Here is a 19363-nt window from a genome sequence, read left to right as displayed (position 1 = left end):
TGTGTTCACTTAGAGTTACAAGAGAGCATTAAATGATGTTTTTCCAAGAAATAACCTTGCAGAAACAATAAATGAGGAAAGATAATATACATTTTAAAGGGTGAAATAGGAAATCAAATAATATTTTTATGAAAAGTAACAAAATTAATTGCACTCCTTAATATGTGTGTTTCTTCTCTTCCTTGACAGTTAAATAGGAACAGATCGAGGGAGTAACTGACATAACCCATCATAAAACAATTAATAAAAAAAACCTAATTTACCATATATCCATCTAAATACATGTATAAGAATTAAATTAATAATTCGTATGATTAATATTAATGAACAAAAAAAATATATTCTAATTAATTATTAATGGTAATTCATAACTAAAATAGAATTAAAATAAATAATCCAACAAGAATTGATTTGCTTACGATTTTGTTTTGGGATGGTAGAAGCTTCCTAATATATATACGATTTTGTTGCTTCTTAAATAGTGTACAAATATTAGTTACTGCACATTTCACTTAAAGTCCTCAAGAGTTTTTCCTATAAAGGTTTTAATGAGACCTTTTTTTTAAAGACTTATTTCAAGGGGGTTGAGTTAACATGGGTAGTAAGTGGATCATTGTCAATGTATATGATTTTACACTTTTTTTTTCTTTTATCCTTACTTATTTGTATTGGGTTGAAGTATCGATTGTACTTCTCTTTAATATAATTCTTATTCCCTATAAAAAAAACTACATATATTGATTTTCCTATGCTAGTTTAGCTTTCCATTTTTATGTCATAATTGATGAACCGTAATCATTTGAACCGATACTGATTGTTCAGAAACTATATTGCCATTTGCCATTGATGGATCAGATCGTAAGAGCTGTATTCGATGATGAATTGAAGGATTATTTCGGAAAGCAACAGTTCATTTATTTCTTTTACTTTTTTCCTTGTAAAAAACGGTCAGATATTTCTTTTACTTTAATACAGCTCTAAAGTGGTGGGTCAGAAAGAATATCTTAGTCGTTGGAAGTGTTCTGAGAATAATCAAGAAATGTTCCATCCTCCTCATTTCACAGCCCAAAATTTATTTCCTTTTCCATGGTTATAAGATAGCATGATGAAGCATGTGATTGTGAAGAAGCTTAGTATTTCTTGGAACCCCATCAATTTATAAATTAGAAAAAGGAGAAAAGAGGGTGAGAGATAGAGAAAACAAGCTAGAAGGGAGTTTGAGAGATAGAGAAAACAAGCTAGAAGGGAGTTGAGTGTGGTCGTCATGGATAAGCGAGAAAAATAAAGACATAGAGACCAGATTTATAAGCTAATAAATGTTTTACTTTTACTAAAACATTTAAAGGAGGGTTTGGGTCTCTATGGATAAAGATGTTTGAAAGTGTAAATGTTTCAGAAGTGTAAGGTGTAAATCTTAATAGAATATCATCAGTGTTTGCGATTAAGTTGTGAAATTGTAAATAAATACGGGTTGATGTTACCGCAGTTTGCAGTCGCGATGTCATTAAGAAGACTCTAAAACTCTTTTCGTTGATTATGATTGTGATTGTGATGTCGTTGCAAGAACTCCAAAACCCTTTATGTCGCAACACCGTAGCAAGGATTCAAAATCCTTTATGTTGCAACCGCAATTGCAGTTGGGACCGCTAAAGTAAAAGCATGGATAAGATGATAATTTACTTAAACTTAAATCAAGAGAAAATAAACTGACTTCAGTGGAGTTTTTGGGTGTGGGCAAAACACATAGATGTGGTTAAGAAAAGCATAAAGGAATTCCATTGAGCACAATAATCCAAGACTAAGATTTGTATTGCATGGAGTAAAGAGCTTGGAATTCTAAAGACTGTTAGCATAAAGAAAGTGCGGGAGATGAAAGCCTGGTATTGGTTAATTTCTTTTTTTTAGGATTGGTTGCTATTCCCTACCGTCTTCCTAAATTCTCTACTTTTGATGGCTTTCTTGTCCCTGTTGCATTAGCATACTAAATGAGTCACTGACTTGTACCTTTTGTTTTGGTTGCCATATCACTAATCTGATTTGGGTGGCGCCTCTTTCATAAGTTAAAGTAGATACTATAATTGTTTGTTCGTTTGATAGCTCTCTTTTGTTGATTCACTAAAATCAGAGGATGAGAGACATTGGGTAACTAGTTTTGTTTGGAGGATGGGTAGATTTCACCTCTCGTTACAATATATATACAGGACTTGTTTTCTATCTATCAACATCACAAATCATGTTTTAATTGCTTCAGGGTATATATTGGTTGAGTTTTTCATGTAACATTTTATAAAACAAAATTTCCTAGTAAAAATGTTCGGTTGTGAGAAGGCTAAATCAAAGAATATCTCCACATGCGATTAAGAGCAAAGAACACAAGTGATTAGACATTATATCTTTCACCCAAAATTTTAAGACATTGAGTGTATTGGTCATTTCATTTATATAGTGCTTCAAAAAGACTTTCGATATAAGAAGCCGGTCACTAGGGCCGCACCATCAGTTCTTACACCTCTATTAGTCATTAAATGCTTAAAACTGCGGGAGATCTCCATATTTGACTAAGAACAAAGCACACAAGTGATTGAACACCAAGTTTTTCACTTAAGAACTTAAAGCATTGAGTTTCCTTTACTTACTACTCAACACTTTCTTTAAGACCCTTTTTTTTGCTACATCGGAAAACTACTTTCTGTAAGACCCTAGTTTTTAAGATAGGATAAATAATTATTTTCTTATTCACGCTTAGGTTTCCGATGTAACGTGAATGGAACTTGAACAAGTGGTTACCGAATTGGACAACTTTATGAAGAAGAAAGTTCAGGAATTGACTAAGGATGATGTCATAGACAGTTTAAGTCATAGTTCGAGCCATTTCAACACCCGGCTTATGTCGAGAGTGTCCGAAAAAGCTATTTCTGTTCTTGAAGCACTGTTTACGCGAAATTCATAATCTTTAGAAAAATAAGATTCTCTCTTTATTTTTCCCATGACCAGTGTTTCGCTACGGAACTCTGGACTGATCACACGATAGGTTTGGCTTCCCGGAAGTCCGTCGAAGCTAGGCTTTAATCTCTCGGGGACTTTAATTAAGACCCTTATGAAACGTTTTTCTATTCGAAGCTTTTAACGAAGTTTCCATCCGCGTTCACAATTCTTTCAGCAATTGCGACATTTCTTCAGAAGGAAGTTTCTTCATCCGACGTCAACTGCAAAAAGTAGTTTTCCGGCGTATTTTGGCCAATACTGCGTTTATATCGTTTTCTTCAATTCTGAGAACCTCATTTGGAGTTCTGGCATTCTGTCGCCAGATATTCACTTCTTATCGTTAGACTAAGGTACCGGAACGATCGGTTTCGAAAAACCTCGAAGTTTATTTTTTGAGCATCCGCTATATAAAGGCGGGAAATGAGAAAATATCTCATTTCCCACCAACTTAGAGAGAGGGCCGCGAGTTCTAGAGAGAGAGGGAGAGAATTTCTTCGCGAGTTCTTGTCCGATCGTCCCGATTTCAGTTTCTCTGGATCGACAGCGAGGTATTCTTGCTATTCCATAACTTTGTTTTCACTTTATGTAGCTTTAAACCATGTCTTTCTGTGCTCAAAGTTTGGAGCATTTTCCAAAACTATCTTTTTACTTCGATTTTTCTTTAGATCTACCTTCTACTACTACCCAACAAGCTATATTCATCGCCGATGCGCGCCGATTTCGATCGAGTCGCTGTAGATCTGAAAAATTGTGGAAATACCCATATTCACCAAAGTTCCGCTTTTTGAACCAAAAATTCACGACTTAACCTAGTGCCTTTAGAATAAGTTGCTATAGATGCCCCGATCTACGACCCTGTCAAATTTGTTTTCAAAAATTTTAAATTTGAGTTTTGAGCTTAAAGTTTGGACCCAAAAGCACCTAGTAGCATAGCAATTTCTAAAATTTTTCCGAGCATTGTTTTACCCTAGTTATGACCAAAGATTACCTAGAAATTAAATTAGACCGTAGAAAAAGCGCTGAAAGGCTAAATTTGGGTAGTGGCCGAGACTTGCATGTATTAGGACAGTGAGGAAACTCAAATCTGGGCAAGTTTGGCCTTAGGCTTACTGTAGCCCTTTAAGTCGCCGAAATTTTGGCTTTGGTTTCGTGTCATTCCAGTTTTGTAGCTCAAGTTATGCGCGTTTTAGTGAGCAAAGGTAAATATTAGAATTTTCTGGTTTGGTTTTGTAAGACCAAGATTTGGTCGTGTAGTACAACTCTATGTTTTGATGATTACAAGTTAATTATTGTATATGAACAATTATGGTACTCTAACGTTGTTCTCTGAGCGTTTAATTGACAGGCTCTGACTCTGGTCTAAATACACACTTATCAGAAGAACAAAGCAAAAAGAGTGGTCAACACAATGCTTTCGCTCTCACTATGTTCTGTTTGAACAGTAGTATATGCTTCAGAAGTTCTGAAGATCATAAGCTCTGATATGGATTCAGATCACTTCAAGTTATGAAGACCAGAAGTTCTGAAGACCAGAAGCTCTGAAGGTCCAGAAGCTATGAAGGTCCAGAAGCTAAGAAATGAAGGCTCTGAAGTCCAAGAGTAAGCTGGCTCTGAAGACCAAGTACTTCCAACTCTGATGACTAGAAGTTTTGATGAACAGTCCAGAAGCAGAAGCTACAAAGGTTAGAAGATCCAAGCTTCCCTCTGACTCTGATCTCATAAGCTGCACGCGTCCCAACTTGAAGCGTCGTCAGATCAGAAGTCAACTAGGATAAGGCTCACGTCGCTATCCAAGTACAAAAGCAATTGTACTATTCTGACAGCCTTACCTAAGATGTTCAGCCATAGCAGAATCTGGAAGTTCCGGATTTGCTCTCCAACGGTAGCATTCCATGCAACGGATACAACCCTAATCCTTGGAATATAAATAGAGGGTGAAGTTGGAAGAAAGAAGCTAAGAAACTTTGTGCAAAACTCAAGCAAATATTCAACCGATCATTTAGCAATCTTTCTTCATTCGTTCTTATTGTGTTTACCTTAGCTTTCTTAGAAGCACTTCTTTGTAAATCAAAACCTGTCAAACAGTGAGTTTGTATTTCCTTAAGGGACCAAGTTTGGTCATATCCTTGAGAAGACTAAGAGAGTGAATCTTAGTGTTTGCTAGTTCATTGTATTGTTAGTCACTGAGCAGGTTGCTAGTGCAGTTGTAACAAACATTGAATAGTGGATTACCTTCATTCTAAGAAGGAAGAAATCACCTTAACGGGTGGACTGGATTAGCTTGAGAGATTATCAAGTGAACCAGGATAAAATACTCGTGTGCTTCTCTTCATCTCTTATCTTTGCACCTTGTGTTATTTGTTACGAAAAGATTTGTCTAAATCTTTGAGTGGGAAAAGTTTTATCTGAAAACGCTATTCAAACCTCTCTTTCTATCGTTTTTCATACCTTCAGGTTTCGCGTGCCCAACTCACTTATTCGCGAAAACTCTTCCATTCATGCTAGAATGTCATACTCTGAAGCTTCTTAAGCTTTGTCTAACGTTAGTTAGTACCGTTTGAATTGTATCGACTTGCTTTGATCGATTATTGCTATGTTTGCTCAAAGGTTCGTTTGTGGAAACTTTGGGGTTGACTGAGCGAGCTTGTGAGCGTGACCTACACTGCGAGACTAGAAGAACTCGAGGTGAGGGCAACTTACTTGCTAGCTAATGTTTCATAGGCGTCGATCAATTGGACTTGTTTTATTGGTTTGCTTTTGATTATTGCTTGAAACTGAGAAAAATGATTTCTGGAGGCTACGGCTGAGTGAACTTATATGAGACGTGTGTCTCCATTTTCTGAGAGGCTTCGGTCGTTTACTGGTTTCTGTCTTATCACTTTCTAGTGGATGTGACTTGGTGTCTTGGTTATGTTTTACCGCACTGCATTAATGTTTCATCGCTCAATAGAGCTTGATATATTTGTGTTCATGATTAAATTGTGCTGACTGAATTATGTATGTTTACGCTATCGCGGAGTGTGGGAAATATTGGGTTACGTCATGGTAATGACACTTCTAAAAGGATTTTGGGCAGGTCTGACCTGAGGTCTGAGCCTTTGCCTTGTCTAGGGATCGAGACCTTCTCGGGGAATCACTTGGGGGTTATTGGGGTCTTTTGATTTATAGATGTTTCGAAACAAAAGAAAATAATGCTTGATTTTGATATATGAAATTCATAATACATTAACTAAAGATGGAACACTTTCAAATTATAAGGATAATCTGTTTGGAAAAGGCTTAGGGTTTGAGAATGAGTTTGGAAAATGAGAAGTGTCGACAATCCGAGTATTAGGAAAATTTGAGTGCGATTAACACTCTTCTTCTGTTGAAATTCTGGTTAATAACCATCGTATACCATAGGGTATCGTAGAGCCAATATACTCTAATCATTTTGCTGATAAAGCCAGTCCTGGTCAATAACCACCGTATACCTTAGGGTACAGTAGAGCCATTATACTCTAACACATTTGCTGATTAAGCAAGCTTTTGGTCTATGACCACAGTATACCTTACGGCACAGTATACCTTCAGGTACAGTAGAGACTTTGTACTTATCTAGACGCGCGTATTCTGGTGAGGATGATCGTTGTTTGGCTAACCATATTGCACTCATGCATTCATTCACGAAAGGTGCCTTCGGGTACCTCGGGCATACGACGGGGGGCGTGATCGACCGAACGGTTAGGATCAACCTATTGATGTAGGGCACAGCGGAGGAAAAATGTCGACCCTCAGGGTTAGGACTGATTCGGGTGTGTCAAGGTTGTAAGCGACACCCGGGGGATGTGATCGACACAAGCCAGTGTTAGGCTCGACTCGATGGTGCCCAGCCTACTCATTCTCATAGAACATTCTAAATTGACGTTGCATGACATATCATGCACTCTAACTATATTTGTTGAGATGTTGATGATTGAATTGTATTAGGGATTCAATAACATGTTAGGTATATACCTTAGGGTAGGCAATACAGAACTTATATGTATATATACAACATATATATATATATATCCCCTATTCAACACATGTTGCTTGTAGTATCTATTATTTATGTGAGTTTACCCTCGCGCCTTGACTTTGTGTGTATGTTTGTGTTTGGGAGGTCGGCCTGCTGTCAGACGTCCAACAGCTGATTCGAGATGATTCGTCACTCGGGGAGGAACCTGAGCGAAACGACTACTGCTGAGCTTTCGACGAGGACCCGGACTTCATGCGTGATCAGAAGAGGGTCGATGTTAGTAGTATAGGGTATGGGTAGCTAAGGTACAAGTATTTTGGGTGTTGTTGTTTTGGCTCTGATTCGTTATTGTATATTGGGGCAGGGTAGATCCCCGACACATTACTTTTTGGTGTGGTTCTCTGTCATGGGGATCACAGGGAGTAGTCGGACGTAGGAAGTCTGGAGGCAGGGCCGTCTCAACCCTTAGGCCAGTAAAGCTCTCGCTTTAGGCCCCCAAATTTTTTAGGCCCCAATTTTTTTAAAAAAAAAACTAGTATATATTTCAAAGGAAATTATCCAAGAGTAGACCAATTAAATAGCATATTGAGTGCCTAAAAGAATAGATCTATTAAGTGCAACATTTATTTTAAATTAAATTCAATTTATTGTGTATTTTGAATTGATAATAAGTAGATGAGGAGTGTGACAATTCATTTAATCTCTTTGAATTATTCTTCTTCTACCCTCTCTAATTCTTCATCTACCTCTCTTATAGTGATATTTTTGGATTTCTTTTGAACATTGAGAAAATAAGGTCATTTGATAATGAAAAGTTAAAAGAATACTGTCTAAATCATGAACTTTCATTAAAACATAATGAAAACTCAGATATTGATGGACTAGATTTATTTACAGAATTAAACATCTTAAAAGAAATTATGCATGTAGAAATGATACACCAATTGACATACTTAATTATGTAAAAGGAATTGATTCTTTCCCAAATGCATACATTACTTACAGAATAATGTTAACAATTCCTATAAGGGTTGCTTCTGCGGAACGTAATTTTTCAAAATTAAAATTAATAAAATCATATCTAAGATAAAAAAATGTCTCAACAAAGATTAAATGAGTCGGTTTTATTATCTATTGAATGTTTTTTAAAAGAAATCAATTATGATAATTTAATAAACGATTTTCATCTCAAATAACCCGAAAAATAAATTTTATTTAAATTATTTATATAAAAAATTAATTTTATAAAGGCACAATTCTTAGAGTTCGCTTTAGGCCTCAATATTGGTTGAGACGACCCTGTCTGGAGGAGGCCGTTTTTTAGCTGACTCTCCCACTCTTGAGGACATGTTGTTAGGGGAGACATGGGAGCCCACGAGCCGAGGAGTAAGACACCAAGAGATCTCGACGCCACATCTTAACCCAAAACCTTAAGGCATTAGGTTTATGGGTCACATCTCTTATAAAGTTTTCTCCTCACCCCCGTGGGCTCCCCTATCTCCCCCAACAAGTGGTATCAGAGCCGATGGTTGGTGTAGCCATGGTTACAGCTCCTTGTGTCGAAAGTCTTCCTAACGGTGTGGCTAGGCGGCGGGTTCTGTTGACGCGGCGAAGCGAACGGCAGTGCAAGGGTGAATATGCTTCCGCGGAGGGGGGTCATGATAATGTGGTGGTGACTCGCACTTGAGGGGGAGATTGTTGAGAATTCAAGTACGGAGTTGGAGTCCCACATTGGTTAAGTTTGGGTGTGGAGAAGACTATATAAGGAGATGGACCCATAAACCTAATGCCTTAAGGTTTTGGGTTAAGATGTGGCGTCGAGATCTCTTGGTGTCTTGCTCCTCGGCCCATGGGCTCCCATGTCTCCCCAACAAGTGGATGTGGGACTCCAACTCCGCACTTGAATTCTCAACACATGTAACTATAACTCTGTCACTCTGATCTCTGGATCTGTACGTATTGCCTTCGGGCTTACTTTCTGTCTCTTTCTGCTACTTATGGTTACAGCAGAGCTGTATATCTATATTATAAGTTAGTTATGTTGTGCAATTTTTGGTGAGTCTTTAGTTTGAAAAGTCTTTAACTCTAAAAAGAAAACGAAAAAAATTACCTTCATTTTTCGCTTTATTTTGTTTTTGAGTTACTAAGTGACACCCGAAAATCGGGATGTTACACTTTCTCTTTATCTAATGTCAGATTTCTTATTCATACTTAGTATCCCAACTAACTTATCGTGTATTTGTATTACTATCCGCGCACATTTAAAGAAAGTTTGAATGTACTTTTGGCCGATCCATGCCTCACGAGTGAATATGTTTAATCAACTTGAACGTAAATACAAACACACACTTAAAAGTTCGGGTGAAAATGGGCGCTCCCACTTGTGTTGTTTGCTATTAGCCTAGTCGGGAAAATTTGAGATCTCCTTGAAGTAATTGGCATCTCGCTACCCAACAAATATAAACCTAGTAGGCTGTTGGCTCGATTAAGCAACCTTAGAGAATCTGTTATCTATTAGCATATGCCTTCAAGACATGGCACAAGGACATGTCAGCAAGATCATATGACGTGGCAGCTTAATAAAGTGTTTCAAGACATGTTTGGTCATGGTTTGGTGAAAAAGAGCAAGACAATGATAGGCATGTAGGGAAACTGAATGAAAAGATACTTGGCTTCCCAAGGATATTGTTCCAATTTTAACTTTTATTCAAACCTGTCAGTCTTCCAAAACAGCCTTATAAATTGCTTCTAGAGCATGCTTATGATTGAGGTGAATCTAAAACTTCCCTACATGTTCTGGGTTTCTTGTGCTTTTTGCTTTTAGACTTCCAAATCCCACAGAAGATAAAACTGCAGGATTATTCTTGCAGAGAGAGGCATCATGAGCAAATAACAGATAGGGGAGTTACTTACATTCTCAGACACATAACATTCTCTTCTTAGCTAGAGAAAATATTTTCTGCTTCCAATTTTTTTCTTACCCAAAACATGAGTTTCTTGAAATTCAGAGGATTCCTTATTCTAGTTTTCTGTGCGGGGATTTTAGCTTCTCAACCATACATGGTTTCTGGCCTGAGAAGCAAAGATCTTGCACTGAGATGGGATAAGAGGCAATTACCACTTGTTCAAATCTCTCGTGTTCTAAAAGCTGTTGCAATGGAGGATTTGCAATCAAAGATAGTATTGGCACCTGCACCTTCAGTGACATTTGAACCAGATCAATCAAATAAAAGGACAGTTCGAAAAGGGTCAGATCCAATTCACAACAGATGTTGACATGCTGTGGCTATGTCCTCTAAATGGCAAGTGAGTTCCCTAATGAGAAGGCCACCACAATTCATACTCCCTTAAACGTTTCTACATGGGTTGGTTGGTTGGTTTTCTCAGTTTTTCTTTTTGTTTTTTTTCTATTTGCTTTTAGTTTTGTCAAGTCAAATCAGGTGAAGAATTGCAGCTGAAACTCATCTTTGAGTCAGCATCCTTTCTGTTATGTAGAGATAGATATCCTAGGTATTGACCAATAGATGGATAGTTTGATGTTGGTAGCTATTAAAGACAGAACAGTGGATTTTTTTTCTTTTATATATATGAAAAGAATATATTTACCACTTTCTATCTAGTGGAGCTTGTACTTGTCCACTACTATTTTGTTGAGTATTTTTCCCGCATAAAGTCAGTTACTATTGCTTATGGACATAAATCATAGAAAATGTTCATATGTAATCGCAAGGTATGAGGAGCTCTCCAACTACAATAGCTAACTTTTGTGATATGGTTCTCCTAAGGTTCTTATTAGGTGTCTACACCATACCCAAAGAGATAAAGGAAAAGAAGAGAGCTAGTTGTTTAGATGTGATGCATGATATGATGTCACAGGAACAGAAAAATGATGTGTACATTGATATCTGTTATGTTTGAATGTCTAAAAATCTGGATTGTATAATCATCCTATCGCATTTCGATTCATTTTGCACTTAGCAAAATCAAGAGTTACCACAAGCAGAAGAGTCTCCCCATAAGAGTCTAAGATCTTTGCACATCAATGATACAAACCATAAGGGCGCATGAATGATGCAAATCATGAACATAGATATCCTAACTAGTGCCGATACTGGTTCGAAAGGGGGGGGGGGGATTACCAAATATTTTTGAATATAGTTATTATACTTTCTTGTAATTTTTACTAAGATTCATATGTCAAGAGGATAGAGGACATGGTATGCAACGACTTAAAAAGAATCATTTTTTTCATCACAAAATGAGCTATTCAATGAAAAGAGTATGAAGCTTGCTAGTTGCACATAAATTAAACTGGGTCTGTCTCTCTCCATTGATATATTGAATGTGACAAAGGTTTAATAGAATCTCAGTACTTCAGTTAGTCTTAACATGAAGCTGAGATCTCCGGTACCTGTTCTTCCTGTGCAAATTGAACTGTGTTGAAGATATCTTATGCTGAACTTCCTGCCAAATCATGTTTACTGCATCCCCAGGCTGGGATGGATATTGATACTCAAAGTGATGGGTAATCTCCTTCAACCTTTCCCACATCTTGGTCCACTCCTCCCGCTTGATTGAGCGAAGGAGATTCAGCAGGTAGCCTTGCTTTACAGCATCGGCGGCTCGGACAAGTAAGGAAAACTCTGAGTAGTCCAAGACATCTTCGAATGGTAGCTCAATTTCATCGCTGATGATGACAGGAACACAATGACTTACTATGGCATCAAAGAGGCGATTGGACGATGGGGTATCTCCAGCAATGTTCAGACAGAATTTGGAAAAGCCCATCCCCTTGCTTGCTTGCTTAATCCCATTTCCTCCTATGCTCCCAAATGTGAAATGCACATCTTTCTCATCTTTGAGGAGGTAATACAGTTCTTGGCGAATAAATCCTCCCTAAGGTTTCAACAAGATAATATAACCAATCAAATTGAAGAAAGATTCATCTGGCACATTTAAATTTAACAGAATAAAATGGATAGGGGAAGTAGTACGGAAGGAAAGACAGCAGAAATCATGTCATTATAATAAATTTCAGAAAGCAATCTAAGTAGTGTGATCTTACATCATGAGCAGACATGCCATTATAAGACCAGAGATGTCAGTCAAAACAAATTACTATATATAATCATCCGAGAAAACAACCATCAAAGTAGTTTCTGAAATTGGAAGCATGAAAAAGACATATTCTCTTGCAACGCCTCAGAACTGAAGGCTTGTATGAAAGCTATTATGGTCCTGATACATGCTTCAGGTCCTACCTGTGCTGAATCAAGTTCTTATGACTAAAATATTCGGCTAATGAATTGTATGTTCATTATAGTCATCACAGCTACTTATATCTTGATGTCCTTGTTAAGCTCAAAAACAAATATGATCCACAATTTACATCATGAGATAGGTGCACTTTGTGTCAAGTTAAATATTTTCTAATTCTAAATTTAAAACATGGGTGGAGAAGGACATGGCTAAAAGAGGCAAAAAATGAAGAGTAGAATATTTTCTTGTCAGTTACTCCAATTTGTAACAAGGTGTCAGGATGGATGCAAGGATCTGAGTTCAAATCCCACCTTACCTTACAAATACCCCCTTCTGGCCGATGGTATAGTTAGAGAGTAGTGTGTGTGTGTGTGCTCCTAGGTGGCATGAGAGAGTTATTTACCACATGGAATCTGAAGGGTTTCTTAGGCAACTAAGAGTCTAAGACAGAAAAAATTACAACTAAGGAGTTAATTCTTAGTTCCAAGCATTTTCAAGTTAAAAAGCTAAAGCACCTTGGCTTCATAATTCAATGGAAGAAAAAAAAGGGACCAGAATAGTATCACATCAATGTCAATGCTAGATAAATTTTTCATAGCAAAGTAAAAATTCATTAAAAAGATAACACGTGTGGGGGTAGAAACTCACATCTTTCCTGTATATTGCCCCTTGGAAATACACCAGTGTGGAACGTTCCTCATATGAAGCCGATTCAGCTCTTGGAATGGTGCGTACGACATGCCTATACGGGGCAATTATATCTTTCTTGATGTTTGCCAATTCATTTGGATATCTACCAAAATCTGCAAGCACGAGCATAGCAGAGCCCAACTTCGTTCTAGCATCCAGCATGCTGTTAGGATGGTGGGCTACAATCAGATGATTCTTCCCTCCTGAACGTTTCCATTCTTTCTGGCCCATTAAGAATTTCACCAATCTGTCTTGCAATGTTTTGTCAACACTAACTTTTTCACCCTCACGAATCTTGGAATGTCGATTGTAACTCAGAGACGAGAAAAACGGCACAAAAATCACATCTGCTTGACTTGAATTCTGTACTCTAATAACAGGGCAAGGTTGGCCAACTTTCGGGGAGTTCGATGAAAGAAGATCGAGGGTGAGCCAGTATTCCACACTGTGCTGCAAGTTCAGTCCACCCGGATAACGCGGAATATCTTTGAGGTCATCCACCTGTGGCCATTTTTTATTTACACTTCCCTTCCAACCCAATAAACCAAAGTGAAATTCAGGAGGCAAATCATACATAAATACTCTCAATAGAGCCCGAGTTCGGTCAGATGCCATATTTGTCTCCTGTCTAACAGAGCTTGTTTTGTGGCTTGAATTGGAAACTTTCCAATCAGATTCACTGGGTTTTAATGATTGAAATCTTACGTCCTCAGAAGGGTGTTTAGGGAGTTGAATTTGCTCCCTATTGGTATCAGGCATGAAGTAAAGTGATGTATTATTGACAATAATAAGCTCTAACACTGATCTAGGTATCAAAGAATGGTTACTAAACTGGAGCAGGAAAAGGGTAGACAGGACCAAAAGGAACATAGAAATCAGCATCACACAAAACATAAACCTTGATAGAACCGCAGGAGTTTTCTCCGACATTGTTGAAGATCAAGCAAACTTTTGGGCAGCACAGCAAATTGAACAGAACAGCAACACTCGCTGCGCGAAGAAGGGTATGCTAGCTATTTCCTCAAATACACAAAGCAAGCAAAGACCATGATAGGGTTTATGGTTCTTCTAACAATAAGCCCTCTCCTCAATCTGCATATATATATCCACAGCTCATGTCCCTCAAATACCAAACAAACACCATACCCATGAACTAGTTGCTGGAGAAGAAGATCCCCAAATTAACAGTTCTCCTGTGAATTGACTTGCTAACTACAAAGCAATTGTAAAATTCCCAGCTCTTGCACAAGACATTGATGAGATATCATATGGTATCAAGTATCAACAACTATCCACCCAACCATTGAAATTCAACCTGTGTTGAGCTTAATCAAAACTAGTACTAGTAATAAACACCAATAAAAAACTTTTTATATATATATCAGCTTCAACATTGAGCAAGTGAGCATTTATTTTCAAGTAACAAGCTTAGGAAGCAAAATCAAGAGAAAGAGAACAAGAATTGGCATCTGGGGTACCTGATGATGGATGAGATTGATGCAGCGCTCGGTTCAACACCGTGGTGAGTGTGTTGTTGTGTTCACGTTCGGAAAGCAGCAGGAAAAAATAAAGGAGAAACTTTCCGGAGGAAAAGGTTTTACGTTTTGTCAGCTATATATGCTGAAGGCGTTGGTGTGTCGGTGTGAGTGAGTCACAAGTGCGAATGTCATCACACTTCATTTAAATATTTATCCTTTTATAGATAAATACGCTTGCATGCCCAAAGACTTTTCTTAAAGATTAACAATATACTTTTTGACAGCAAAGATTAACAATATATAGGTATTAAATAAAGATAATATTGTATGATTTTTTTAAGATATATTTGTTTGATTTTGAACTATTAATATACGTTAAATATTTCTATTAAGAAATATGAGTTTAATGGAGGTACATCGTCGTCAGTGTAAAACAGTTTTATACTGATATCTAATTACACTATGGCAAGTAGGTGAAATAATAATTTTCACCTTAAATTTTAATTAACACAAGAATATATGTGCTGGTGTGGCGGAACTCAATTCGGTGACTGTGTAAACTGTTTACACCGACTCATATACATTAAATTCTTAAGGATTATATTTAAGAAATCTGTTTTGGGGTTGGAAATTATGAATTATCTTGATGATAGAGTAAATTATATCAACTATACAGATTTATATAAAAATATTATTCTCTCTGTACCAATTTATAAGTCACATTTACGTAATTTTATAAGATTATAAGAAAAGTAATTATTAGCTATAAATTTGTAAAACGTTTTATTGACTTTTCAGATTACCCATGAATTTTATGTCTCAATGATAGCTGAAGTGGTAAGAGTTGGGGACATATGAGTTGGAAGGAAGAGGTCCAAGGATTATCAATCCTTGGAGTGTGTAATTTATATTTTCCCAACCAGTTTAAGAATTAACCTATTTCGGAAGCGAATGTCAAAGGCATTACAGAGCGACCTTAATGAGCAACCTATGAGCCCAATTGAGCACTATCTTTAATGCTTCTATCATTACAACTGGTCTCCAATTAGAATTCTCAACTGTATATGTTTATGATTCAGTTTCAATTGTACTAATGTTGTTATGATTAATAAATGAGATTTTTGTTGTAGTTATGATCAACTGTTTCTAGAATTGTTTCTGATTCTGTTTCAATTGTTTCTATTTACGTTTCACTTTAAATGCAATTTCAAGAGCGTTCACTACGCACGTTTAACTGCATTGCCTCACGTACGTACTTCTAAGTGTGTCAACTATGCACTTCATAGTGCGTTAACTACGCATTTTCAAGTGCGTTGCCTACGCACTTTATGCGTACAAACGTATTAACTAACAAAAGCAGTCAGAAACATAAGCATTACATAGCCCCAAATAGAAACAAAAACAAGCATAACCATAGCAAATACATAACAATGCTTAAAGGTAGAATAATTACCAAATAATTGTGCATTACATAACTATAAGGTATCTAAGGATAACCATAACATACAAAGCAAATCTTAAAGGTTCCAATCTTAAAATACGAACTCAGCTTTTTTACGTAAACACAAACAAAAACAAGCAACTATTCCTTCCTCTTTCTTCTCTTCTTGCCTTGACCTCCTTGTCCTTGTCCTACTCCCTTTCCTTCTTCTCATCCGCCTCTGCCACTACCACAGGCGCTTGAGCACCAAACAACGCTCTATCATTTGGTTCATGTCATGGTTAGCATCGCAGTCTTGTGATCCCTGACCATATCTCGAGGATGTCGGTAGAAGCCACCTTGTGGGGTCTTCATATATCACCGGAAAATTTGCAAGATGAATAAGGGAAATCAAGCTCATAAATTCAAAAGTTAGTGCTAAACGTATTTAATATCAAGGTTCAAGTGAGTTTAGGCTGAAGAGTGACTGATAAAATCTTAACACAATGATTCAAGACAATGTGGTAATGATGAGACATTTTGCAGAACCATAGGAAATGCTCTGTCAATAAATGGTATATTATTCAATATTCTTAATATATGTTTTAAGTTTTTAATTCATTTCAAAGAAAAAAAATGTTTTTAATTTTATTATTTAATATAAGTATTTTAGTAGCTTTTAATAAATTTTATTCATTTTAAAACACTACAAGAAAAGAAGCAGCTAGGGGCGGACATTCTGCGGCGGTTACGAGAAAACCGCCGCAAAATGTAAAATTGAGGCGCTTATTCAGGCGGTTAGGCCAGCCGCCGCAGTTTTTGTACAATTATTGGCGGTTTTTTTCAATTATTGGCGGTTTTTTTATGCATTTGCGGCGGTTAAACCTGAGGCGGTTCAACCAGGCGCCGCAGAATGGGTGAATAATTTTAATTTATAAAATTAAAAAGGTCAGCGAACCCTAACTCATTCGCGTTTCACGATTCACGTTTCTGAAACCTCCTCTCCTCTTCGTTTTCCTTCAATCTCTCTCAGCAAAACGTGGATGGAAACCTCTTCTCATCTTCGTGTTCCTCTCAATCGAATCGAAGGCTTCATCACTCTCAGAACCGCGATCTCTTTCCAAATGCAAGCTCACCCAGCCATGGATTGAAGGTAAGCACTCATCTCATCTCGCGATTTGATCAGGAATTAGGGATTTCAGATTTGGATAACCACCGTTTGTTTTGATCAAGAAATAGGGATTTCAGATTTGGATCTTCATCTGCATTCTCATATCCGTCACTGCGACCTTGCTTCTTCTATTGTCTTTGCCTTTCGATACATCACCACACCCTCTTTTGTTCCATTTACATCCTCAGTTTCACTCTATTCGTAGTTTGTGTAGTTTTTCATAATCTGTTGAAAATTTTGAAACTGCATAGTTTCATCAATTGGTTTTCAAGATTTGTGTCCTGTGATTATTGAATCGTGTTATGAATGTTAAATTCACTTCAACTGTTTAAACCAGTTTAAGAGTGAAGTTGATTATTTGCTGTGTGCATTTTATGGGAGATATAAGCACCTTTCAGTTTTTGAGTTATTGATTCTGTGCAATAGACTTAGTTGTTATGGGATGCTATTGCTTTGTTGGACTCAATCTAATTTTTCATGATTGACAATTTTAGAACTTATTATCTATAGGCATTGGCCTGGTTGCATGGTGGATTTATTTTGAAGTCAGGAAAAAAACATATTCCAATTATCTTGTAGCTTAATTGGCAATGCCTCCATTGTTAAGAGTAAGACTAAGGTGTGGTGTTTGATAGTAAGAGTGCATCACTTTGTGTTTGCATACTATATTCAACTTTATCTGGTGCCTAGAGTTTGTATCCACTGTTGATAAAATAGATTTATATGCTAAACAACATATGAGATAGGCCAGGCTTTCGTAAGATATTTTATTTTATTGCTTTCGTAAATGGGAAATGAAAATGACTGAACTTTTTTTGCTAGTTCCAATGGTATGTGTTCCCTGGTGCATCATTTTATTGGTTAATGTTGTTTTCTTTCCTCCCTTTTTGCTTGGTATCTATTACCATTTTAATGTTACCAATTGGATTCTCTGTTTTGTGTTACTTTGTTAGAGAAAGTATAGCTGTGAGTAGTATTTACTTCTATAGTTCCTTAAACTATTTCAGGTTATTAAGTAAATATGCAACAGTCAAAGTGAAATGTGTTGATTGCATTTGACAAATTTTAACCAGATACAATCATGTTTCCTTCTGTTTGGCATTGCTGAGCGATCTCTTCTCTCTTTCTTATCTTGCAACAGGTAAACTCTGTTCTATGCTGCTCTTCTTGCTTTTATCACCGCCCTTTGGTTTATTCATGTGATATTCTAAATGGGCTTTATTTTCTGATAACAAGTTTCATTTTTTTCCACATATTTCACTATAAATATTACAAGAAGTAAAATTGGAGTAACAAGTATATAGAGGTGTAAAATTGGATGTGAATGAGAGGTTTAATCTCCACTTATTAGGTTCCTCTGCTATTTTACCTCCCCGAGGTCCTCACAAATAAAAATTCAATTGATTTTGGTACAACGCAGTTGGGAGGAAAGCTTGGTATAGTCATTATTATTTTCTTCATTAGTTCCTTTAAGAAGATATCATGGTATATTCACATGCATATTATAGCTCTCTTTGTGATTTACTTCTTTGATACCAGATACTGTAAGACTTCTAGCTTGGGCTGAGAATCCAGTTGATTTTGTGCATACGCATAGGATGGTTCTGGAGAGTGAGTATGTATCTGCTCATTTACATGAATGGGTTGACCTCATATTTGGCTAGGTCTTTTTAAGACTTTTCAGTTTCTCATCCTACTTTTGCTGTTTGCAGTAAAGTCGTGCACCTACTTCAAAGCTTCCTCTTGTTTATTTTCACTTGTACACAATATTTTCAAGAGTGATTTGTTGCCATTATATTTAATCGTTTCATTTCATTTCATTTTTCTTCACTAGCAAGCAATGTTCCCTAACACTGTATGCATGTTACTTTATTTTAATGAACATTCTATGCATGAAGGGTTTATGAACATGGTATTGGCTAATTGTGTATTCCTTGGATTTATGAACTATGTAATCTGTTTCATTCTTTCCATGTGAGTAAGGGAAAGCTTTATACCATTACCAGCTTAGGTTTTCATAATGTAAATGAAAATCTGAACTGTCAGTGTGTACCTGCATTCATAGAATTTGTAAGAGCTTTGCGGCGGTTAGAAACCGCCGCAAAATAGAGGCGGGATGAATTACAGACTTTGCGGCGCTTTTAGCCGCCGCTATATTCTGCGGCGGTTATTCCAACGCTTGGATATAAGCGCCGCAGAACGGCGCCCGACGCTCGTAACTGCGACGCTCAAGGAAACGCCTCATTATACATTTTGCGGCGGTTTTAACCGCCGCAAAATGCTTCCAGAAGCGCCGCAAAATACCTTTTTTTTTGTAGTGAAAGTTGCAGTACTTCCATGTGATTTAATAAAATTGGTTA

At 37.0% G+C, this 19363-nt stretch overlaps 1 protein-coding gene and 1 long non-coding RNA gene across 4 annotated transcripts; one reads left to right on the top strand and one right to left on the bottom strand.

Annotated features, from left to right (window-relative positions):
- Positions 1 to 11130: 11130 nt before the first annotated feature.
- On the bottom strand, positions 11131 to 14566 carry LOC130742486 (probable arabinosyltransferase ARAD1). Of its 3 annotated transcripts, none has more exons than XM_057594612.1 (3): positions 14413 to 14566; positions 12893 to 14249; positions 11131 to 11881 (listed from the first exon to the last, which is right to left on the bottom strand). In XM_057594612.1, the coding sequence occupies exons 2-3, from the start codon at positions 13862 to 13864 to the stop codon at positions 11360 to 11362; spliced, it is 1494 nt and encodes a 497-aa protein (XP_057450595.1). In that variant the 5' UTR covers positions 13865 to 14249; positions 14413 to 14566; the 3' UTR covers positions 11131 to 11359. The 3 variants fall into 3 exon arrangements, with proteins under 3 accessions (XP_057450595.1, XP_057450646.1, XP_057450707.1); XM_057594663.1 differs by having other exon boundaries at positions 12893 to 14222; positions 14413 to 14554; XM_057594724.1 differs by having other exon boundaries at positions 12893 to 14026; positions 14413 to 14554.
- A 2255-nt stretch (positions 14567 to 16821) lies between these two features.
- Positions 16822 to 19068, top strand: LOC130731884 (uncharacterized). Its single transcript, XR_009016873.1, has 3 exons — positions 16822 to 16985; positions 18011 to 18144; positions 18543 to 19068. It is a non-coding gene; the product is annotated as an uncharacterized LOC130731884 (long non-coding RNA).
- Positions 19069 to 19363: the final 295 nt, after the last annotated feature.

Source organism: Lotus japonicus, chromosome 1 (assembly GCF_012489685.1).
Source record: "Lotus japonicus ecotype B-129 chromosome 1, LjGifu_v1.2".
NCBI lineage: Eukaryota > Viridiplantae > Streptophyta > Magnoliopsida > Fabales > Fabaceae > Lotus > Lotus japonicus.
This window is presented reverse-complemented; position numbering and strand designations above follow the sequence as displayed.